Below are 27083 nucleotides of genomic sequence, written 5' to 3'. Positions count from 1 at the left end.
GAAATTTGCTGTGATAAACATTTTCCGCAAGTCGGGAAGCAGTTTTGGAAAATTTCAACAATTCAGCTTTGATGAGAGCATAAAAAGGTTTATACAACAAATTCCAAAACTGTTGGAATCTACGCCTTTAGAAGCATATTTGTAGAAACTTTTTGTTAAAAATATCCATTCTCCCTTAAGTTATGAGAAACAAATTCAATGGGGCACTCTTGTGTAGGTATGCCCTATCTGTAAAATCAAACATTATTGTGAAATAAACAGTATAAGGATTGCTAGAAATAGGACCCAATACACCAGCAACTTGGGACGCCCTATTCTGCTTTCGAAATGTAAGTACACAGTTATCTGCAAAATGGTCAAATTAATTTAAATGACACAAAAAACCTGAAATATTATCAATTTCATTCAGAGTCTTCAGTGGTTAACATACAAACAAACAAATTTTGCTTTTTATAAGTATATATATATACATACATACATGACCACTTTCTCTGTTAACCTTCATCTCTCAGTGTACAACTGATATTAGGCTCAGTCCAAAATGATGCCCAAAATGGATTATTTGGGTGGAAAACTGCAATGGTATCAAATTTCATGTTTCCATTCTTACTTGTGAAATTATTGTCTACCAAAGCTGCAAAAATCCTTAAGCAGGACATACAGTGTTTATTAATTTTGGCTTAATTTTCAAACAATAATTTTTAAACAGACTGAGCAATTAACCTGAAAATTTAAGGTATTGTTTTCTCCAAAGAAGCTGTTTGTAGTTAAATTTTGAAGTAAATCTGAGATGTGACCTATGGAACAATTCAGTGAGTTGATATGAAATGATCCTATTTTGCCCATATTGCCAATAATGCAGTTGAGATCATATTTTGGTTACACCCATTGTCCTCTTAAGGGTGTCTTCTATACCCTCAAATCTATTGATCTCTCAAGCAGCCAGCATAAAATCTGTGAAAGAAAGTATGATAATCTGCTTTTGTTAGCATCGTTAGCACTACAAACAGAATGGAAGGGCAATCTAGTAACATGAACTTTTGAGATATTTCACTAATAGTTTACTTGGAATTATTCACTATCCATTTCTCTGATTCTAAAATGTTACATCACATTCTCATATGAGTATTTAAAATTTTGTCAGTTTTTCAATAATCAAATAAAGTTGTCACTTATAACTCTAATGTGCGGTTGTTGCACTCTATTTAAACAATTCAGCAGGCTATCTACAGACATCCTATCATATGCATCAGTAGAAAAGTATACAATTTCTTTATTGCTAATCTGCTTTGTTAGTTCAGTCACACCACTTTTAACATCAATATTGCAATTCATTCTTGCTAATGCATTCTGAAATTATGCCTTGAAATTTATTTATAGCTCATGTAAATTTCACATACAGATACTATTTTTGAGGGCACTTTCTTTTCGTATAAAAAGAAACTAAGGAACAAAAGTAACAGAAAAGGAAGTAGACTTCCAAAGCTAAAAATCCTAGGTGGTAATTATTTTCTGTAAATGTAGTGATCTGGTTAAAAATACTGTAATGAGTTAAATATTTTGAAACTTCAAAATAAACTGTATGAACTACTAAGAAACAATTAATAAGTAAATATGGCAGTTTTGTATGTTCTTAAATGTTCATAAGGACTCTCCAATGATGTAGCTGTTTCAATTCCAACACAGTCTTAGAACAAGTACCTGCCAATCAAGTCCAACTCCAAATCATGTATTGTATCTTTCTGTTTTATACATATCTAGCATTGTTGTGTAGTTTCAATTGATGAATATTCAAAAGAGCTGCAAATTCATCCAATTAATTTAGCATTAACTAAACATTACTGAATGAAAAGAAAAACTATAAAACAATTGTTTTAAAGTATGACAAAACAATAAGGTTATACTTATTGATTGTGCTACTCACCACGGTCATCTAAAACATTAAAAGAAAGGTCAACTTTAGCCAACTGAGTACTCTTGTTTGATAGAAGGGCAACAGACAGCTTCTGGATTAAATCACTGGAAAAGATAAAAAGGAGAAAAGACTTGAACTAAATTAGAAGTATAAAAAATTCAAGAAAATAAAAAACAATTATAATGCTAATTAAATATTGATAGCATAAGAAAATTATAAGGTTTAGATAATAAATAAAGAATGTGAAACCAATGTATTGCTGGAACAGATGAACCAATTTTGCAAGATTCTTAATAGGTCTGTCAGGAAAATACCCCAAAGTGAGATGACAGATCTTGCATGGAACTTTGATACTCAAAAGATTTTTTTGTGATGTGATACAAATGTTAGCTAGCCAGCTAAGTGAAATTGAGAATTAAATTAATGTTACATTGACTGATTGGTTGACAGACAGACAGATAACTTCAAGAATGAACACAATGTCAAGTTTGGTAATGAATGTACTCTTAAGTACAGTTTGATAAGTACAGGTTGAAGGAGATGACACTAAAGAACCCTTATGAGTGAAATATGCTAGAGTATTAATTTAATAATGTTGTAAAAAGAATATTCAACAACAGTCAAAGTCTACAAGATGAAGATATAAGACATGCAGCATATCAGATAAGGTCAATCTTCCTTATTTACTCAGTATTCTGGTTATAGTCACCAATCAGTATTATTAGTAATCTTACCAAAGATTTTGAACATAAAAAAGGTACAGCAGTTTTACTGATGGGCTGAAATTTATAGAGGGAGATTTGACTGTTATGTTATTGGGTCATCCCATAATGCTTTTTTTATACTTTTTTTATTTTACAAAATTAAGACAAAGTTCTTTTTTTAATCTAAACTACAGGGGTTGGACAAAATAATGGAAACACCTAGCATCATAAATTTGAAATATCTATAAAACTGTCAAAATCATTTTTATGATTTTTTGATTTTTCATTAGTGTTGCTTAATATGTTTTGCTAAAATTGCTGTTTCTTTTCAGACATCATCAGAAAAAGGTAATTAAAATTTATTAAAATTACAGATCTATCGGATTTTCAAAGAGGTCAAATTGTTGGTGCTTGTATGGCAGGTGCTAGCGTAACGAAAACAGCTGAAATGTTTGGTGTATCAAAAAGTACTGCCCAGAAAGTAACGATAGCCTATGAGAAAGAGGGAAAAACATCCTCGTTGAAACAAAACTCTGGAAGAAAACCAAAACTTTCAGATAGGGATTGTCGGACTCTTATGCAAATTATTAGAAAGGATCACAAAAGTACAGCTCACAAAATTACTGCAGAGCTTAATGACCACTTCAAGAACCCAGTTTCCACAAAAACTGTTCGCCAGGAGCTGCACAAAGCCAGATTTCACAGGAGGGCTGCAATCAGAAAACCACTACTTTCTAAAAGAAACGTTGCAAAGTATTTAGAGTGGAAGAATGTTATTTTCTAGGATGAGTCATCCATTATCATATTTCCAACAGCCGACTGAGTATATGTATGGAGACAACCAAAAGAAGCATTTGACCCAAAACACCTTCTTCCAACTGTTAAAGATGAAGGAGGATCTGTGATAATCTGGGGAGCTATATCTTGCAAATCAGCCAGCCCAATGGTTTCCCTTCATGGCAGAATTAATAGTCAAGACTATTTAAGCATTTTATCTGATCAAATTCATCCTATGCTTGCAGAACTGTTTCTGGAGGAGAAACACAACATTTCAGGATGATAATGCACCAATTCACACAGCTAAAGTTGTTACTGAATGGCACAAGGAACATTCTAATGAAGTTGAACATCTTATTTGGCTACCACAGTCCCAAGATCTCAATATTATTGAACATTTATGGTGCATTTTAGAAAAACAAGTAAGGAGCTGATATCCCCCACCATCATCACTACAAGAACTGGAGACTGTTTTAACTGAAGAATGGACAAAAATTCCTTTGGAAACAATTCAAACTTTGTAAGAGTCCATACCTCATAGAATTCAAGCTGTAATTACTGCCAAAGGTGGTCCTACTCCATATTAAAATAAATTTGCTTGAAATTTATGTGTGTGTGTGTGTTTGTGTGTGTGTTTGTGTGTCTGTGTTTGTCCTCCCAACATCGCTTGACAACCGATGCTGGTGTGTTCATGTCCCTGTAACTTAGCAGTTCGGCAAAAGAGACCGATAGAATAAGTACTGGGCTTACAAAGAATAAGTCCTGGGGTTGATTTGCTCGAGTAAAGGCGGTGCTCCAGCATGGCCACAGTCAAATGACTGAAACAAGTAAAAGAGTAAAAGAGAGTATCTGATTTGTCATTAGCACACTTTGATCCAACAGTGGAGATTCAGATGTGAGTATGGTATAGGAGCAGTAATGCTACATAAACGTGGTAACATGAAGGCTCTAGCGATTATTTTTGTCATAAAAAAGTTTCATAAATTTTTACATAGTAGAAGTTTTCAACTGCAGACTGATCATCGTCTGTTATTATCCCTGTATGGGTCGAAAAAAGGAATCCCTACCAATACTGCTAATAGGTTGCAATGCTTGGGTACTATAGTATTTAACTATGATTTTAAGATGGAGTATATACCATCTAAGAAATTAGGACACACTGGTCATTTATCAAGATTGATTTCAAAAAATGCTGAACCATTTGAAGATACTGTGATTGCTGCATTGTGAGCGGAATATGAAATTCAAAATGCTTTGTATAATGTCATACATGAACTGCCAGTCACATTACAAGACATGAAATTAAAATCGGGAAACGATTAATTCATTAAAAAAAAATGAAAGAACTGCTGAAGGCTAAAAGAGATAAAAATATATGTGACAAATGTGAAACCATTCTCAATGTGTGATGTGTTGATGTACGCACAAAGAGTCATAGTGCCAGCCACATTACAGAAGCGATTACTAAAGGAATTTCACATTGGTCACCAAAGGATTTCAAGAACGAAATCATTAATGAGAAGTTGTGTATATTGGCCAACAATGGACTGTGACACTGAAGGACTGCTGTTGGTGGAGAGTTCTTAACGTTTAACAGTAATCATATTGCACTGTGTGAAAACTTTTTTCCTCCTGTGTCATTAAATTATATATCCAACACCAGGATATAAAAAATTGCACATAAAGATCCTTGTAGCTTATAAAAAAATTAGCTCGTTTTTACAGTCAGGACAAAGGAAACAGCTAATATATATTGAAACGCCTTGCAATATCAAAGTTTGTAAAACTTAAAGAAATATCAACAAAACTGAAACAAGTTTCAGTTGCAGATTGAGGGAAAACTAACTTCTACATATATAAACATAGAGGACAGTCAGATGAATTTCATATAATCTTGATTATACAGGGAATTTGAATGTTTGTGCTGAACTGTTGGTACATATAGTTTCTTGAAAAAGAGAGAAAGACAAATATACACATGCACATATATAACTGACAGCTATGAGGTGAAGCAGAGAGCAACTGATTACATGTTTATAAACTTCAACCAGTAAGTCACTGAGAAAGGCATCTAAACCTGCTAGGTCCATTTTGCCTGGTTAAAGCATAGAAAAGAATTCATGGTTGCATACATAAAAATGTAGAGGAGCAAAAGGAGCAGTTGCTGTGGGCATCCTTCATATGAGGAACCCTCATGCAATGGCGGGAGTGGGCCCTCTATACTGGGAGGCCTCTTTCTGGCACTCTAGCCCCCCCCCCCCCCCCAATATACACACATCCACTTTAGAGATATCACAGACACATTTGTAAATTTTTTAAATACCATTTCTCCATATAAGCGACACCAGTTTACTCAGTCACAAAATAGCTAAACCCTCTCGGGATTGTTATAATGAATCAATGGAGATAAGAAAAATAATATACATGTACATATATGTGCATATGTATATGTCCATAAGAATGTATATATGTATGGGTATGCCTATATTAATCTATAGTTGTGAATCTTTATATATATATGGAAAAAAACCCTATTACCTTCCCCTGCCTGGCACTCCATATTTCACAACATAGTGAAGACATGATATAGGTAAAGAAATTTGAGAAATTTGAAAAGAAGATATGAACAGCTTATTTCTCCAAAATCTATGTTACTATACTCAAAATTTTATAACATTTTTCTAACATAATGATTTAGATATATTCTTTAACCATAGAACACAAGCCTTCTGTAGTTTTTTCGCTCTCTTTTATACATCCAAGTACTTTCACATACCACCTATATATAAAACACATGAGACTGAAAATTCCACAGAAGACTAATACTTCGGATAAAATTACAAACGAGGATATACTTAAAGAACTCAAAAATATTAACTCACATCTCATTACCTTATATAACAAAATTGAGGACTCAAATCTACTCGCCCGGGAAAGGAAAAAAACAGAGAAGATACAACTCTCTACACTGACCAGGTTAGTAATGACATACAGCTTTTATGCACAACCCTCAACTCAATGTCCATTAACAAACCTAACAATGAACAACAACCTCCTCTTCATGACACTTTCAACGAATTCATTTTAAAACAAGAACAAATTAATAAAGATTTAAACACTCTATGCACTACACTAAAGTCGGTATTCACAAACAAATCGAACAACAATCAATGCACACCAAATTAAATACACCAGGACGTCATACAAGTCAATCTAACAAAAAGAAAAATAGAGAACATTTGGAATACAAACCTCCATAATAGAAAACTCGCTTTCTGGAATATGATAAAAAAATTCCAACAAAGCAGATATCTACGAGGGATGGATGAACTTAACACCAACTATTTTCCCACGCAAATTCCAGATCAAAACGATACCAAATGAACCTGACAGACAGAAGACTATTAGGGAAAGGTTAGCACTATTCCATCTAAAATCAGAGATCGAACTACTAAGACTTAGGGCCTCCACTAATGAAGTAAAATATAAAAACATCGATGAGGAGATGCACAGGGAAATAAACAAACAAACTAAGGGACAACCCCTCGAAAACACCATAAATCTTTGGAAAGAAAGAAATTCTCTCCTACGATGGGAAAAAAGCAATGATTTCTTCCAAAGATATGAATCAACTTTTAAAAAAGAATTCAGTGCAGATAATCCTTTTCTAAAGAAAAAATTATAAATAACAAACAAAAACTGAACAACGCACAAACCACCCCCAATTTCAACCAACTTAATCAACAACCCTCCTCATTATCCTCCATACACCATAAATAGAAATCATCTACAACCACCATTTTTGAATCACGCAAGACTAAACAGGGAACAAGCTGACAGACAACGCATTTATGAAATAGATTATACCAAATATACACATCACCCAATCACCAAGAACAAAACACACCAACAACGTCCCAATACCAGGCATAACCACCCCATAACAACACAAAACAACACTAGGATAAGAAGCACACCACATACCAGTCACTACTACCCCATGACCCAAAATTACTGGTCCCCACTGAATACAAGAACAGCACAAAATAACACGAGGTCAAGAAACATCACGCATACAAGAAATTCAAAACAAAAATATATCACATATAGAAATGTTATACACATCACAAACTAAAACACCCATAGTCACCCACACACACATAGCAAACGGAGGCAACAATACCATCATTCCCCTGGACCAGTCCCATACATCCCCCAAAGACAACTCATGCAAACAAAATTACAACCTACATTTTTTAGCCCCAGACCAGAGACACAAGGACACAGTTTGGAACCTGGTGATCAGGAAAAACTGAAGATAATTAACCTCTCAACTAAACCTCTTTCAAACATAAAAATAGACATCCTCTCAAAAGGGCTAAAATTCACCCCAACTCCATGCAGAGTCAATCAAAATGAAGTGAAGGACAGTATAATAGAATTCTGTAGAAAATTAAGACTCACAGAAGCATTAACCAATTACAATACTGAAGATGACTCACTAGTCAAAAACAAAAGTGAACACATCCCCCACAAAGGAAGAAATAAAAATCTTGATGAATTCTGCAACCACATTGAGAACTTTCCCTACCACTCTATGCATAAACAGACAGTTAAATCAAACTTTAGCACTGCACAATGGAAGGAACTAACAGAACTTCAAAATGAAGAGATAACGATTAAGGAAGCAGATAAAGGAAGTACAGTTGTAATAATGGACACATTATACTATAGAAATCTAGTAATCTCCATGGTTGATGACAGTCAACATTATGAAAAAATCACGAACTACTCCCTGCAAAAAATAATGAAAACTCTGTCCTCACTAATTAAAACCCATGGAAATGAACTGACAACCAAAGAGATTGACTTTCTAACAAACTTTAAATGCAAACCTAGCCTTTTCTATGGTCTACCAAAAATACACAAAAGCCAGATTATAAATGAAACCATTAAAAAATCACCAAAGACGTACATACATACACCAAGCCCGGGGGACCTAAAACTACAACCCATTGTAACTGGCCCAGCCTGTGAAACACAGACTAAGTCTATTTATGGACATCCTCCTGAAACCCTTCCTTAAACACATCAATAGCCATATCAGAGATGACTTGGATATGTTAAATCAGCTTCCAAAAAAAACCAAGGAAGAAACAATCATGGTTTCATTTGATGTAGTTAATTTATATACCAGTATACCTCATAATTACGGGCTAGAGGCAATTCAGTTCTGGCTGGACCAATTTCCGGAAGAAATACCAAAAAGGATCAGTAAAGAATTCATAACTAAATCGGTTGAATTCATCCTACAAAATAACCACTTCATGTTTGACAATATGTTTTACCGACAAAAATCTGGAATTGCTATGGGTACTAGGGCAGCACCAGTCATTGTGAACCTAACAATGGGCTACCTGGAGGTAATAGTATACCGGGAATCTTTACCTACCTTTGGAAACCCCCTTTCCCAATACATAAAAGAAAATTGGAAAAGATTCCTAGACAACTGTTTCATACTCTGGAATGAAAATACAGATAAACTCCTGGAATTCAAAAGACTATTGAACAGCATCAACCCAAACATACAGTTCACAATAGAGTACAACCAAAGGGAGCTTCCATTCTTAGATACACTGATTAAAAAAATAAACCTAAGAATAGAAACGGACATATTTTACAAAACCACAGACGCCAAACAATATCTACTAATATCATGCCACCCAAGACACCAAAACAAACATCCCCTTCAACCTTGCAAGAAGGATATGCACAATAGTATCAGAACAAAATACCAAAGACTTTAGACTGCAAGAACTCAAAAGCACCCTAATTGACAGACACTACCCAGTTCAACTTATAGAGGATCGAATCAGACGTGCAACACAAATTGACATAGAAACCTTAAGAAAAGTTCAACACAGCAACACACCTTCCCCAAAAATACTGCCGTACATATCTACATACAACCCCAGAAACAAAGAAGCCTTCACCATCATCACCCAAAACTTACCAATGCTACATAAGGATCCCAAATTAAAGGAAAGTTTACACATACATAAAATCATTAAAAGCTACGAACAACCGAAATCACTAAAAAAGATCCTCACCAAGGCAAATTTATTTTCTAAAATAACGGATGCAAAAGTTAAAAAATGTGGTAGACCAAATTGTGTAACATGTCCAAACCATCTAGAAGGATCAGAATTCCATTTCAAAGAGGGACAAAAATTCGAAATCAAATCTGACTTTACTTGTGCTTTAGAAAACCTGATTTATGTTATAAGATGCTCGGGCTGCCACCAAAACTACATAGGGTCCACGGGATTATCGCTCAGACGCAGATGCACTCTGTATTGACAGCAGATTGCATTCCTAGAATGCAGAATGATACCCTTTAGTGAATATACTGAGAAATGTGCAAAGCAACTGCTACCACAAATTGTAATCTTTCCATTTTATCAATGTGCCATTGGAACACCAACACAAGTAAGATTAAATAAGGAAACCTTATTGAAAAATATAATTTCTAACATTTTTAAATAAGGAAACTCACCTCATTGAAAAAAATATAAAGCAAAACCTAACCACTTGTAACATTCTATTCCTTCTAAACCAACTCATGTTAAATTAATCAAGTCTAGTCATTCCCAATATTTTTGATTATGTCCCTTATACTGGAAAAAAATCCCTGATTACCTCTCCTGTCTGGAACTCCATATTTCACAACATAGCGAAGACATGATACAATATAGGTAAAGAAATTAGAGAAATTTGAAAAGAAAATACAAAACCACTTATTTCTCCAAAAACCATGCAAAATTTTATATTTTTCTAACATAATGATTTAAATATATTCTTTAACCATATAACACAAGCCTTCTTTAGTTTTTTCATCTTTTTTGTCTTTTATACATCCAACCACGTGCTTTCACATACCAACTCTCTCAACTATATATAAATATGTGTGTGTGTGTATATATGTCTATAGAAATGTATATATATGTATGACTATAATCATCATCTTTTAATGTCTGTAGTCCATGCTGGCAAGGGTTGGATGGTTTGACCAGGGCTGGCAAGCTGAGGGGCTGCACCAGACTTCTTCTCAAGCATGGCATATTGCCAACGGTCTCAGTCATGTGTCAATGTTACCAAGAGGCCCAATGCTTGAAAGATGCTTTTTACACGCCATATATGTGGCTTCTCAAGCACAGCATATCGCTAAAACTTTCAGTCACTAGTCATTGCCATTGCGAGGCCCAAAGTTTGAAGATCATGCTTCACCGCCTTGTCCCATGTCTTTCTGGGTCTACCTCTTCCACAGGTTCCCTCCACAGTTAGAGATTGGCACTTCTTTACCCAGCTGTCCTTGTCCACACACATCACATGATCATACCAGTGCAGTTGTCTCTTGCACACCACATCTGATGCCTCTTATACCCAACTTTTCACTCAAGATGCTTTCACTGTCACAGATGCACACTGACGTTGCACATCCAGTGAAGCATGTTAGCTTCCTTTCTTTCAAGCTAACATTCTTGGCTGTCACAGCTCATGTTTCACTGCCGTGTAACATCACTACTTGCATACAGGCATTATACAGTTTGCCTTTCACCCTGAGGGAAAGGCCCTTTGTTGTCAGCAGAGGCAGGAGCTCTCTGAACTGTACCCAGCCAATTCTTATTCTCACAGCTACACTCTCAGAGTGTCCACTTCCAATACTGACTTGGTCACCTAGATATCGGAAGCTGTCTACTATCTCTAGTTTAGCTGCTGGCATTTGATGGAGTCCATTTTCTTTATATTTTTAGTGCTTATTGTACCTGTGCATCTTCCACACACAAAAACTATTTTCCAAGTTAACCTTCCTCTGATATTGCTGCACCTCTTATATGTCCATAGTTTGCACCGGGTAACGTCTTTCCTACAGATCGAGCAGGTTGATCTGCCTGAAGGGATTTGCGATTTGCCTGCTCTCCTATTAAGACTTTGGTTTTTGTAGATTAACTCTAAGGCCTGTTGATTTTAGACCTTACATCCAGGCCTGAAATTTCTTCTCTAGTTCTGATAGTAATTTGGCTATAAGAACATGGTCATTAGCATAGCTGAACTCCCAGGGGTAGTCAGTCTTAAATTCTTATATATATATATATATATATATATATATATATATATCATCATCATCATCATCGTTTAACGTCCGTTTTCTGAGCTAGCACGGGTTGGACGGTTCGACCGGGGTCTGGGAAGCCAGGAGGCTGCACCAGGCTCCAGTCTGATCTGGCAGTGTTTCTACAGCTGGATGCCCTTCCTAACGCCAACCACTCTGCAAGTGTAGTGGGTGCTTTTTACGTGCCACCGGCACAGGTGCCAGGGGAGTCTGGCAGCAGCCACGATTGGTTGGTGCTTTTAACATGCCACTGGCACGGAAGTCAGTGAAGGCGGCGCTGGCATTGGCCATGCTCGGATGGTGCTTTTTACATGCCACCGGCACAGAAGCCAGTCGAGGCAGCGCTGGCATAGGCCACGTTCGGATGGTGCTTTTAACGTGCCACCGGCAAAGAAGCCAGTCGAGGTGGCGCTGGCATCGGCCACGCTTGGATGGTGCTTTTTATGTGTTACCGGCACAGGTATCACAACTACTATTTCCATTGATATTTATTTCGATGTTCATGTACTTGACTCAATAGGTCTCCTCAAGCACAGCGGGTTGTTCTGAAATCCAAGTACTTTGAATGGGCAGGGGCTATGCGGAACTGGTGCAGGAAGCAGCCTGGGTCTTTGCAGTTACAGCATATCTCCAGAGATCTCGGTCCTTCATATATATACACTCATATATATATATATACATATATATATATATATATATGTATATATATGTATGTATATATATATATAGTAAAGCGAGCATCTACATTGTGATTATTTTTCTATTGCCTTATCTTTATTGCTATTTCACTTCTTACTAATAATAATTAATTACACCCCTAGTAATGATATTTAACTATTTATATAGTCAATTCCACCACCTTGAATACAATTGATTATTCATACTTTGAAATTATTTAGATACTCATAATGTTTATATGATGTATGGGTATAAAATATTTTTCAGTATCAACCTGTAGTATAACTATGTATTTTAAACAATATTTTAATGAATGCATATTAATATTGTTTTTTCATATATTTATCTTATACGCTCTAATCTATCCCAATTTACAATATTAAATTATATTAATCTTATCCTATGTTACAATCTATTCTCTATTTTCTTATATATTTGAACCTCTAAACTTTTCTTTCATTATACTGATAAGACGTACAAATTACTTTTTAATTATATTACTAAAATTCCCTTCCATTTGTTAGATACTCGCCATATTTTATATTAATTTTATTGTTAATGTTTTCCATAAGTTTTAACATTCTACCTAAATACTGACTTTGCATTCTTGAAATGTTATTTGGAGACTTTAGTATTTAACTAGGAGTTTTCTTTCACCTGAAAGCGTAGCTTAATTTCTGTATTGTTTTAAAGGGTTTTTGTTTTATTGCAGATATGTAAATAATTTATTTATTTATTATTAAATATAATAAAATAAATTATCTTTACATCCTTTAAGTTACAAAACAATTTGTCATGATATTTGAATTTTTTTTATCAAAATATCTTCCAAGCATGGTATTGCAAATTCACGATCAGATAACAGTATCCATGATTTGCTGGAATATTGTTGGTGCCACCTTTAATCCAAAAGGTAATTGTGTGTATCTATACAATCCCCTGTGCGTATTTATTGCCAAATACTTTGAGCATTCTTCATTTATTTTTATCTGTAAATAGGCTTCAGTCAGATCTAATCTGGAAAAAATTTCTCACCATTTAACTTTGAAAAAATATCATCTGCAGTCGGGAGTGGATGGTGATATGTTTTTAAGCAGTCGTTCAGTCCTGCAGAGAAATCAACACACAGCTTAATCTTATTTGTAATACATACCATGGGAGCTGCCCACTTTGAGTAATCCACCTTTTTGATGACTCCACTCTTTTCGAATTTGTCCAACTCTTCATTTATGGTTTCAGTTGCTAATGACCAGTACTTTTCTGTTTGCTTTAAATACAGGTACAATATTTTCATTTACTTGGAAATAGGTTTCCATCTTTCTACATAGACCTAAAACCTTAGGTAACACTTGCAGGAACATTCTCATTCTTTTCAATGTTTTCTTCAGTTCTTCCGAAGGCTTGTTTTTAACAGGACAACCGTTTACATTATTGCAGTAAAGATTTATGGGGAGGTGCTATAAATTGAATAGTTCTAATCAATCTGTGCCTAGAATCAAAAGGCCTTAGAGTCAATGTAGCAAAGAGCAAAGTTCTTGTAAGTAGGAAGGAGAACTCACCACACACCCCCTTGGGTAGGTGGTCCTGCTTGATCTGTAGAAAAGGTGTAGGTAGAAACTCCATAAGATGTACCCAATGTAAGCTATGGACACATAAGAGGTGCAGCAACATCAAAGGAAAATTAACCGAGAAGATAGCTTTCATGTGCGGCAGATGCACAGAGGCAATAGACACCACAGATACTCAGAAAAAAAATTCCATTACACTCCAGGGGGAGAAACTAGAAGTAATTGATAGTTTCTGCTACCAAGGTGACCAAGTTAGTAGTGGGGGTGGATGCTCAGAGAGTGATACCACTAGAATAACCTGGGCAAAGTTTAGAAAGCTTCTTCCCCTACTGGCGACAAAGGGTCCCTTGCTCAGAGTGAAAGGTAGATTGTACAACGCATGTGTGCGAAATGCCATGCTTCATGGCAGTGAAACATGGGCTGTGACTGCAGAGGACATGCATAGGCTCGAAAGAAATGAAGCTATCATGATTCGCTGGATGTGTAATGTCAGTGTCCATGCACAACACAGTGTAAGCGCCCTGAGAGAAATGTTGGACATAAGAAGCATTGGATATGGTGTGCAGGAGAGACGTTTGCATTGGTATGGTCATGTACTACAGATTGATGAGGAGAGATGTGTGAAGTGCCACTCCCAAACTGTTGAAGGAATCCGGGATAGAGGAAGACACAAGAAGACATAGGATGAGGTGGTCAAGTATGACCTTCATACATTGGGCCTCACAGAGTCTATGACGAAAGACTGAGACCTCTGGAGATATGCTGTGACTTCGAAGACCCGACAAATGAAGTGAGATCATAGAGTGACCCGCTGTGCTTGAGGAGACCTATTGATTCAAGTACGTCAACATCAACATCAAAATAAAAATCAAATGGAAATTGTAGTTAAGATACCCATGCCGGTGGCACGTAAATAGCACCATCCAAGTGTGGCTGATGCCAGCACCACCTGACTGGCGTCCATTTTGGTGACACGTAAAAAGCACCAACCAATCGTGGCCATTTGCCAACCTCCTCTCACCCACTACACTCACGGAGTGGTTGGCGTTAGGAAGGGCATTCAGCTGTAGAAACACTGCCAGATCAGACTGAAGCTTGGCACAGCCTCCTGGCTCATCAGACCCCGGTCGAACTGTCCAACCCATGCTAGCATGGAAAATGGACGTTAAATGATGATGATGACAACAAATAATTTTGCTTCACATGTCTCTCTACGAAATGTGATGTCGATACATGTTTGGCCCCTGAAATATAATTTATTGCCTGTTATACCATGTGCTATTTTTGTTGTTTTATATAATCTCAGATTACCAATTTTTTCCCAAGTATCTACATTTATAATCAAGATGTCACTACTTGTGTCTAACTGTAATTTGGTATTCACATCATTTATTTTTATGTGCACGGATTTTCTTGTTTTTTCATTGCAATCACTCTCTGCTGAAAACACCTTAGAACTTTTTGTGTTTGAGCCTTGTAGTCTTGTTCTACAAAAACAACTTCTGTGTCCCAGCTTCTGACAACTATAGCACGTTTTGTTTTTTCTTTTTGCATCTGTTACAGTCATTAAAGTTTCAAACATTTACTTATATTTCTTTTACCATTTTATGTAAGGTCCTCATAATCTATTACTGGCGGTAAGTTGTCAAACTTCTCGCACACTCTTGTTGGGTCTATCCTATTTCCAAACCATTCTCTTAGTCTAGCACATCTCTCCTTGTCAATTACAATTGCCTTGGTACTCTCTGGATAGTATTCTGTTGTTAGCTTCACTCTTATTACTGACTTCATTTTTGCTATTTTCTTTTAAAGCTCTGTGCTTTTTGTATAAGTCACCATATGCCATTTATTATTTTTTTTTTTTAGTTACTTGTTCCTGTAGTCCCACTTGATTTTACATGTTGGCTTCCCTTGTTGATGTTGTTGGAATCCTACGTCGTGTCTCTTCCTGTTTGCTTTTCTTCCTTTTCTTTAGTGAACTCTTTGGCAGTGAATCCACATCTTCGTTCCTTTTTATTTTTCTATTTACCACCGTATATTCCTCCTCCACCTTCTCCAGACACTTCTCACATACTGGGGTCGTCACTTCGGCATTTTGCTCCCACTCATCAACCTGCTGCTGCTGTTCCTTTTCACCTTTATCTTCATTCTAGGGACACCTTGCTCTCATGTGTCTCCTTACTGGTAACAGGTTGGAGGTCTTCCCTCCACTACTCTCAATCTTACCTCTTCTGGAAGTATCACCTCCTCCGCTATCTTGTGCAAGTCTTGTAAACTGACTTAGATAGCCACTTCAAGGCCGTATTCCCAACAGTTTACCTCTTTTGTCCCTGTTACTTTCAACACTTTTACATCTTCTTCCATATTATATATAATGGCTTCCACCAGCCACACCTCCTCAATCTCTGGAGATACTCTGCCAATCCCTACCCTGGCCACTTGTTTGCCACAGTAAGTTGGCAGAAGTACCCATTCTGGTATCCTTAGTGCCACAGTGGAGTGGTTTATCACTTCTTGCTCACTAGTGAACCTCACTTCCACTGTGCCGTACCTTCTCCCTCCTTCAAACACTCCTCTATTGCCTCTATTGTGACTATTTCTATTTTTTCGTTGCCGTGAGCAATGTTCTGTATACCACTATCCACTCCATTACACTAGCTGTAAAATCTTGCAGCGGGGTCAACCTCAAACTGGTTCCCTCCTTCTTAATCAGTTCGCTGAACTCCTTCAACTTCCTTTGCTCCATCTTCACCTCTCAAACCTGTAATACGTCTGCAGTTAAACTTCTTCCAGTAGTTGGAACATAGCAGCCAGCTGGAACTGGTTCACACGCCATCCTTTTTTTTTCATCTACTTCACCCATAAATGGGGAAAAAAACCAATTATAAATTCACAGCAACTAACAATTCAACAATTTCACAATTAGGCTCACCCTTACAAAAAAACCTTCAACAGATAATTAACAATGCGACTCACATCTAACAGGGATCAAAAGGGATTAAACTGAACAGAAAACACCGGTGTGAACTAGCACAAACTACCTCACTTACTCATCCCACTACTATTTATATGTAGTGGTCCAGTCCATTCTCAGCAGGGGGTATCGTACTCTTGCACAACACAATCCAACCCATGCAGCATGGACAATGGACGTTAAATGATGCTGATGATGATGATATATATATTATATATATATATATATATATATATATATATATTTATCTTTTATCTTTTCTTTGTTTCAGTCACTAAACAAAGAAGCCTGATGTATGTATGTATGTACATACATACATACATCAGGCTTCTTTCAGTTTCCATCAACCAAATCAATCACAAACCTTTGCATATAACTGCAGGATTGATAATGAAACAAAATCAATCCGAGAAAAAAACAAAATTAGGCTTGGGTATCCAAATTAAGTAAAACAAATATGTAAATGCTTAAAAGTCACTTAATAAATTTATTAAATGCATAAAAGAGTATTATCCCATCTAAATTCTATTTTAATCTATAATTCAAAGAAAACTAAAACTTTGCAACAAAACATTTCAAGAATATTTTTGTATTTTTTAAAATTAGTTTTCTTTCACTTTCAATCCTGAAGTTACATGTACCTAGAACAACAGATTGCTGAAACTCCATCATCTATATATTTTCAAAAAAAAAAATTTAAACATAAATCCAAAGGCAGAATTTGTGCTGAAGCACACCATTTAGCCAGCTGTATGTGTTTTCTTTTTTGGGTTATTTTTTCTAACAATTTATTTTTCATTTATATTTTACAAACTATCATCAATGTAAAAAGATTATAATTTCAAAATAATAAAAAAATGGAAAATGAAAAGAAGTTGATCATAATTTCATGCCTTTGTAAGATGCAAGACAAATGACAACTTTGTTTTAACACATCCCACAAAATTTAGTGATGAGGGAATGGTTAGCTTTAACAAAATTCAAATCAAGGTTGTTTTTTGCTTGTTTTTGAAAATTTATGAACACTTCAGTTTGAAAAGCTTAAATATGTGAGAAAGTTGTTGAAAAACAAGCAAAATAGTTATAGCTAGTTAAATAGCATTCTTGATTCAAACACTGCTAAAAAAACTTTTGTCTTAAAATTGTGTAAAGTAAAAAAAATAAAACTTTTCAACAAAAATCCCACCTCCTCAGATTTGGCTATTTCCACTGCATTACAAACATAATTGAAGTGCAAAATGAGGAAAAAAGGATGAAAAAATTTCCAAAATAACAGGTTGTAGGCAATTAAAAAAAATGGAATTTTGGAGGAATTTTTTTTTTCCTTTACAGAAAGTTAATTTCAATTGTATGACAAATATAAACACTAAAAATAATGAAAAATATGTATTTAAAGACATCAGTTTAATTGCGATTGCTATTCTGAAACAACAATGAAAACAAAGAGTTTAGACAGAGTTACAAAAGAAATAGTTTGTTACAGGAAAGTATCTTCAGGTACATGACAAAGAAAGTGGCCGATGGATAAAGTTGGAAGGAGAATGGTGAACACAAGTAGAGATGTGATCCATGGTGAATATCAGCTTGGAGAAGAGAGGGTCGAGGAACTAGGATTGGGTCAGGGAGGTGATAGATGGTAGTACAGATGATGTGGAGCATGGGCTTTATGCAAGAGATGCACAGTGCTAGGGATGAGGGGAGATGAACATAAACAATGGGAGACTCCCATTGGCAGAATGAAGAGGTGTACAGGGTAAGAGTGAAGATGAGGGGCACTCAGTGGAAAATAAGATGGTAGGGACATACCAAAATGGTGAGATAAAAAGGAAGTGACTCTCATATAGTTACAACAGCTAAGTGAATAGTGCCATTGACTGGAGGGGTGTGTATTATGGTGAGTAGTGAGGGAAAGGGACGCATTTGGAGCATTGGGTCAGGGGCTTAGACACAAATAGTAAGCTTTTGGAACAACATTTGTGCTACGATGGATAGGTCTTCTTGAACATAGCAAATCACCAGTCATCTTAATGTTTTGCCATCTCTGTGAGACTCAACAACTGGAGGTCATGTTTTACATCCCACACCTTCCTCAGCTTCCCTAGTACTTCTTTCTGCAGCTGTCCTTATTCATATGCTTCACATGACCATACCAGTGCCTCTTATGTTCAACTTTTCTCTCAACACACTTGTTCTTTGTTGCACATCTGGCAAAGCTTCATTTTTTTCCTAGCCTTCACATGTTCTCTCCATTTATGGCCCATGTGTTATTACCATGTATGCAAGCATCATACAATCTATTGTTCACTCTAAGATAGAGGCCTTTTATTACAAACAGACATAATACCTCACTAAGCTTTCTCATACTTCCCCTGTTAACCTTCTTGCTATTCCACATCTCTTATGTGTCAACAGTTTGCTCTTTGTACATCATACAAAATTTATACCTACACCTTTTCTACATAGCAAACAGTGCTATTTTCTTGAAGAGATTTGTAATTTGTGTTTTCCTCCTAAGTAGAACTTTGGCTTTCGCAAAGTTAAACTTATGGCCTTTGATTCTAGGTAATGTTTTCATGCTTGGAATTTCATTTCTAATTCTTCTACAGATTCAGCTATAAGAACAAGGTCATCAGCATAGAGGAGTTCCCACAGACAACCTGTATTAAACTCTTTTGCTATGGCCTGGAAGACTATAATAAACAGGAGGGGGACTGAGAACCAAACCCTGGTGAACTCCAACATGCTCACTAAATTCCGTATTGAACTCATTGCCAATTTTCACCTTACTGACAGCAGCCCTGTACATGGCTTGGATGGCTATCACCAGCCATTCAACATCTGCAGTGACCATCAGATGAGGGAGGAAGGAACCCTGTCAAAAGCTTACTGCATGTTGACAAATGCCAAGTACAGCAGTTTATTTTTCATTAGATACTTCTGCAGTTGCCTTACTAGAAAGAGAGCATTAGTAGTGTTTCTCCATGGCACAAAACCATATTGTATCTCATCTAAGCTAACTCTCTTTCTAATTAGTTGAGTTATAATCCTTTTCTATAACTTTCATGACCTAGTCCAGCAATTTGATACCACTGTAATTATTTCTTTCTAAGGCATCACCTTTACCCTTTTAACAGTTGATTATAATACTGCTGCATTAGTTATTTTGTATGATGCCTTCCTGAACAACCTGATTAACTATATGGGTGCCTAGGCCATATTCCACTCTGCAAGATATTTTAAGCATTTTAGTAATTCCTGATAGGCAGGGAGCTGCTCTCCATATCCTTAATTGCTTTATCTCACACACTGATGTCAAAATAGATAGCTGGTCCCTCTGTCAGGTTTATATTAGGAAGACTCTCCTCCCATGCATTCTCTACTTAGTGCCTCACATACTGGCACTTTCATGCCTTTTATTCATTTTTACAGAATCACTCAGAGCAAGTGTACCACCAGCCATCTATACATACTTCTCTTCTACAACATGATTTTCTCTAACAAACTGTCTAGCATTTTGGATCACCTCACACCTCTGGCCTGCATGCTGTAGAACATAGGCAAACCTCTTACTTTCTGCTTCTCTCCTTATTACATAGACCTGTTGCCTACCTTCTCTTCTAGCTACCTGGAATATTTCTCTGCTACCCCCATTCTTCCAATCCCTTCAAGCCTATCTCTTTACTTTTATGGCTTGTCTACTTCACTCTTCCATCACCAGCATGACTACTAAAATATAACAAAGCAAAATGAAAGTGAAGATTATAAATATTTTTTTTCTTTTGACTTGTACAAACGATTAACCAATAGAGTGAGCATAGAGTAATAAGAGCTGCTAAAAATAGTAATCAATCATTAAAACATGGAATTTTGAAGAAATTTTTCTTCCAGAATGGGAATATCAAGTGTTTGACAAACTGGAATAATGCAAAATTATGAAAAATTATAAAAAGGAATTTTGAATTAATAGTGATAGCTATTCTGAAACTCTGCCCATTTACATTTTTATTCCTGTGATGAGTGAATGAGCGGGCTCTGGAAATATCTAAAGGACTGATAATCTGCTAAGATATGTGGTGTGGCCTCTGCAACCACCTGAGAGAGGGATCGAAATTCTAGAAAAAAGTTTTGTTTCTACATTTAGACTACCAAATATTAAAAATTTGAGGAACCTTCATATCAGTTTAATCTACTGAAAATAGTGCTAAGTAAACAGTTTTACCTTACATAAAAACTACTTAACCCTTTCGATACCAAACCGCCCAGAACCGCCCGAAAAAAATTTTGGTTAATGTGACCAAACCGCCCAAAGCCGCCCATATTTACCTACTCATATTTAAATGAGAATATCAGAGCAAATCTCTTTAGTACATTCGTGAAAACACGTATTATACTTCATAAACAGTTCAACTACAGTTTTGTACAAAAATCGAAGTGTAATTTTAATTCCGTGAATTTTGAGAGATTTTTTTCGAAATTTGTTCCTATTGTGTTTTCAAAATTTGTAATTCTGACAAAAAATGGATACGAATTTCATTATATCAAGCAGCGAGTCAGAATTCGAAGGATTTTCTACTGAAGACCTTGATAAATCTAACTCTATGACTGAAAAAAAAAGCATGTGGTATTTGATAATAAATCTGATGTTTCATTTTCCGAAAGTGAAAACAGTGAATCCGAGAGCTCCGACAGCGATAAAGAAAATGAATTGGCACCTGAATGGAGTGAAAATTTAAAAACTGTTTCTTTCGGTGATTTTTCTGAAGAAACTGGACCAAGCCACAGACTTTCCCAGAAGAGTAAAGCCTTAGACTATTTCTATTTACTTTTTCAAATGAACCTATTTGAAATCATTACGGCGGAAACGAACCGTTACGCTAAATGTAAACAAAACGAAAGAAAGGATAGTTTGTCGTTTCCCACAACCTTAAATGAAATTAAGACTATTTTGCCATAAATATTATTATGGGTATCAGAAAGTTACCCAGAATAACAAATTCTATCGTAAAATTTTGTTGTATACCCAATTGAATATTAGCTAATAACCCATTTTCTATAGCGATGTTTGAACAAAATTTTAATAATTTTATATTTTGTTGAATTTACCTGTATCTTCCTGCAATTAGAGTCACTTTGTGACAAAAATTATAGTATAGAATTGGTTGAGAACATTTCATTAAATTATCTTCCAAAATTCACGTTAATATATTGATAAATAAAAAAGTTATAGTTGTTTAATGAAACCAGACTAAATTTATGATTACGTTAGAAATTAATTGAAACACATAAGGGGTGTATTTTGGTCAGAAATATAGTAACGAAAGGGTTAAACACATTTTATCATTAATGAAACAGTTCCAATCATCAAAGCATCTGGTATATGAAACTAAAAAAGATTAGAATTTTATATTTCTTTTTCCGTAATTATATTTATATATATTAGCATTTTTATCATTGTTGTGTTTGTAGGGCCCCCAGAAAATTGCTTTGCCAGGGTGTCTATAATGCTACTTAGACAGCTCTGTGTTATCGCAGACCCTGGGGAAATTCCACAGCTATTTTGGAAAATTGGGTGATCCTTCCTTTTCTTATTCCAGTTTCACATTTGTTAATCAAACTAGCATCTCCTAAGATGCTGGTTTGAATCAGTTTGGGGATGGGGTCATTTTGTTGGTGAAGGCAGTTCTCTTGCAATGTAGATGTGTGGATGTGAAGAGTTCATTATAGAAATCTTTTGATTTAGGGATATGTAAGTAAAATATCAATGAAATTGAAACTAACAATAATGGGGAATGTATAAAAAATAACTTGGTTTCCCTGATTTATAATGTCTTATTTTCCCCTATGCTACTGTAATAAATTAACTAAATGGTGTTGAAATAATAAAAGGAAATGTATAACAATAACCTAGTTTTATGCATGACTACTGAATGACATTCCAGTCATTCAGGTTATTCAAATTATTTTTGTACATTTGTCATTACTGTTGGTTCATTTTCATTATATGAAGGCTTGAAAGAAAAAAATTAAAATACATGACAAATTTATATCTCAAAAGAAATGAAGCCAGTATACTCAGCTGGATGGGTAGTGTCAGTGTGCATATACAACAGAGTGTAAGTGATTTGAGAGAAAAACTGGGTATATAAGGCATCAGATGTAGGGTGCAAGAAAGAAGACTGCACTGCTATGGTCATGTAATGCATATGAATGAAGACAGGTGCATCAAGAAGTGCTGAGCTCTAATCATGGAGGGAACATGTGGAAGGGGTAGAACCAGGTAGACAAAAGACAAAGTGGTGAGAAAGAATCTTCAGATGTAGGGCCTCACAGAGGGTATGACAGTGGGCAGAGACTTGTAGAGAAAATACATCAAGCTAAGTAAATATGTGGTTGTCCCCTGCATCCCTCTTCTGCTAAGCTTTCCTTATCTTGCAGACTCATGGGTGCTGGTGCAACATAAAAAGCACCTGTATTGGTGCCACATAGAAGCACATGTGTTGGTGCTGTGTAAAAACATTCAGTACACTGCTAAGTGGTTGGCACTAGAAAGGGCATCCAGCCATAGAAACCATGCCAAAACATTCATGGAGCCTGGACAGTTCTCCTGCTGCTGTCAAACTGTTCAACCCATGCCAACGATGATGATGATTTCATTTGTATGTCTCTAAATCAAAAGTTCACCTTTATTTTTCAAATTTAAAAATAATTCATCATCATCATTTAATGACCATCTTCCATGCTGGAATGGGTTGGATGGTTTGAAAGGAGCTGACCAAGCTCCACTGTCTGTTTTGACATGGCTTCTATGACTTGATGCCCTCTCTAGTGCCAACCACTTCAGAGTGGAATGGGTGCTTTTCATGTGGCACCAACAGTGGATAGGTCTATTTTGGCATGGTTTTTATGGCTGGATGCCCTTCCTAATACCAACTGTTTAAACTTTCTATATGCAAACTTATCAATTTCAATTACATGCAATGGAAGGGATTTGAGATATAAATTTGCCATGTATTTTAATTTCTGCATATAGAGATCTACTGAACTAGAAGTGCCTCAGGCCTTCCAAGGTTTAAATCTAGCCCTGACTATGTACATACTTACAAACAAATGGATCTTTTTTTTTACCAATTAGTCAAGGAAGGAAGAACAGTGTGCATGATTCTTTAGCATTTTTGTGGGGAGAAGCAATGGAAGTTATCCTCATACCAGAGAAAGCTTGCACACAAGGACCAAGGTGATGCTAAATGAAGCAGCAGAGTAAGTGTACTACCTAAAGACTAAGACTACTATAAACCAAAACAAATACCATAAGGCATCTTCTGATGTTCTGAAAATTCCACCCATCTACTACCCTTGACTAATAATGTGTTTTACGAACTCCTCTTAAAGAGATGAAAGGCAAAGATCTGAACTTAGAAAACAAAATTCCAGGAAAAATACAGTACTGGTCTAATAAATTTACCAATACAGACTTATATATAAACTTCTGTATGTCATACTCACGATTTGATTCCAGTATTGCTAAGACTGAGTTCTTCCAACAAACTATTCTTTTTGAAGACTTTGACAATTTCGGATGCAACGTCACTTGTCTAAAAAGATAATTTAGATTATAAAGTATGAACAAACTTTAAATCATTCAATTGATTACTAAATTACTCAAGCATCAACAAAGAAATTTTTATTTAATACAGCAAAAAAAACAAATGTGTTCACTCTCTTTAAGAAGTTTACTTCTAGACTAAATATTTTAAAGCAAGTCTAAATATAGAAAATGTTTATACAATTAATTACTCATCATCTTTGTAATCATTGTTACTTAAAATCAAACCAGCATTATGAAGCAAGTACTAAGACATGGCCTTAGCTGTGATGGTTAGAAATAAAGACATAACCACTGAACGGCATGGGATTGAAAATACCAAGTAACTCATCTCAACAGAAATATTTTGACTACACTGAAGCACATGAAACTGAAAGAGGTCGACATTATTATATGTTGGTTGTCATGTCCATATTCACTTCTCAGAAGATTTTAAACCAAAAATATTTTTGAACAAGCAATATATCCTTCCACAATAAATTAGAAGCAAAAGCAGCCACCATCATTGACTATATAGTTCACAAACTATTGACTACAATAGCCCAAAACTCATTCATTGCTTTCTTCCATTTATTGTAATTAGAGAGCAAGGAAAAAAACCAAGAAGCATTTAAGCACTAAAAAGCTTTTACTAACAAGTAGATACCACTAGTTGCTAGTGGCAACAGCAATATCAATTTATACTTTCTCATTAATGTTAATACATTAATGAGAAAGTATAACTTGATATTGCTGTTGCCACTGAGTTAGTTAGAAGGTACAACTAAATCTTGTTATCTAAATAATATCTGTAGTGCAGAATGAAAGTGGATTAAGTGAAACTATAGCACAAGATGGAAGAACTTCAAAATAACTGTAAGGTGTGATTTGAAGCTAATTTAGCTATTTCTAACAACAAAAGTGATTATGTAGAGACTTCCTCACTTGCCTCTACTGATGACAAAGTGTAGCTCTCTTCAGGCAATATGAAGCACACATGCCTCAAGAATGTAATATTGTTAGACAGACTAATAATACTAAAATAAGAAATTTTAATTAAGAAAATTTTGATTCATTGTGATGAGATGAATCACTGTTTAAATGACTGATATTTGCAGGAGAAAAGACAGAAATTTTAAATTTAATTGAAATTAATCATTAATAGAAAGTGGGGAGTAAGTGTGATAGCAGCAAATACCAAATTCCAAAAATATGTATGACTCATTGGTTCTTGTTATGTATTACTTTCCATTCTTTTAAAGATATATACCTAAGTGAGTAAAGAGTAAAATAAATCCCGGCCATGCACATGCATGCACACACATATGAAGTAATTACTTACTAGTCGTACATTCTTTGCACTTATGCCAGTAAACCAAGAGTTGTTTTCCAATGCTGAAATAATTGGTAACAAATCTCTGAAAGAAATTAAACCCAAAGAAATTAAACATAGGCTGAATAAATATATATCATTGTTTTTCACAGAAAACATGACAGAATCATTCAAGCAGCTGTTATACATATGGTCATACACAACTTCTAAATATCATTAGTTTCTGTTTCATGGGGCTGCTGATCCAATTCCCAGTCATTTTTCAGAAAAAGAGCACACTGGTATATTATAGATATATAAATTGTTTAGAGAGATAACATGACAATGATTCATTAGGCCAGATAAATGTTTTAGAAAAGGACTTAACATGACTCTGGCAGCATTTGACACACATCATCTACCAATTATTCAACACAAATTAGCAGGGAACTCAACTGAAGACCAAACAATCAATATATTCAAATGAGTTATCAATATGAAATAGGTGGATTTTGTGTATGATAGTATTTATCCAACTACAGTTACTGCTTCCATAATAGGAAAAGGATATGGCTTCTTAACATAATTCCTATAGACCAGGCACAAAACACTTTGAAGATGGTGGGAGGGGCCTACATAACACATCAAGAGTGGAAGGCAGAGGTAAAAGTGATGGCAATGATGATGTATATGCACACACACATGTACATATGTGCGTGTGTGTGTATAGAAAATATGTGAGCTGGTGTTTACTACATGAAGAACTTCCACAGATATCAACTATCAAAATACTCAAAAATCCACAAATACCCACTGAGTACTTATAATGATAAAAATTTAAGAAATGGAGTTAGCATATAATTTTAATGCTTCATTTACAATTGTTTCATCATAATCCATCTTGTGTAATACTGTAATTATTTCAGCAACTACTGATTAATTTCCATGAGCCATATAAGATTTCTTCTACAACAAATATTACACATAATTCATCAGTTACACGACAAAAAAATATGCTGATGGATTATAAAATCTAAATATATACACATCAAGTTAGGCTAGTCCACATGAACAAATTTATGTAATAGAAACAAATTGAAGCAAGGAATCATTCTCATTAAGGATAATTATCTGCCTTGCTGTGTACATAAATTAGATGTTAAGATATCCTGGCTCTTTTAGTGGCCTCTTTATTTTACAATCATGTCAGGCTTATGGTCTAGATGTTACGTCTCACATTCTTTTTATAGAATCCAATAACAAAGATGGTTCTGTCCCATAAAAACTTCTCTACATTCATTCACTCATACATCTATTTTATACAAACTCTTATAATTATAAAAAAAACTTAATTGAAAATATATAGACACACAGACACTATCAACAGCTGGCTCTTTTTC

General features: G+C 35.3%; 1 protein-coding gene across 1 annotated transcript in view; it reads right to left on the bottom strand.

The window, feature by feature from the left end:
• LOC115210256 overlaps window positions 1-27083 on the bottom strand; it is a 439746-nt gene that overhangs the window by 352679 nt on the left and 59984 nt on the right. The window contains exons 6-8 of the mRNA XM_029778744.2: window positions 25714-25789; window positions 24293-24381; window positions 1925-2019 (exon numbers count right to left, since the gene is read on the bottom strand). Of these exons, the coding sequence (XP_029634604.1) occupies window positions 1925-2019; window positions 24293-24381; window positions 25714-25789 (260 nt within the window). The remainder of the gene's footprint in view (window positions 1-1924; window positions 2020-24292; window positions 24382-25713; window positions 25790-27083) is intronic.

The sequence above is a fragment of the Octopus sinensis genome, linkage group LG1, assembly GCF_006345805.1.
Source record: "Octopus sinensis linkage group LG1, ASM634580v1, whole genome shotgun sequence".
NCBI classification, from domain to species: Eukaryota; Metazoa; Mollusca; class Cephalopoda; order Octopoda; family Octopodidae; genus Octopus; species Octopus sinensis.
The sequence above is the reverse complement of the archived record's forward strand: the minus strand, read 5'-3'. Positions and strand labels throughout refer to the sequence as shown.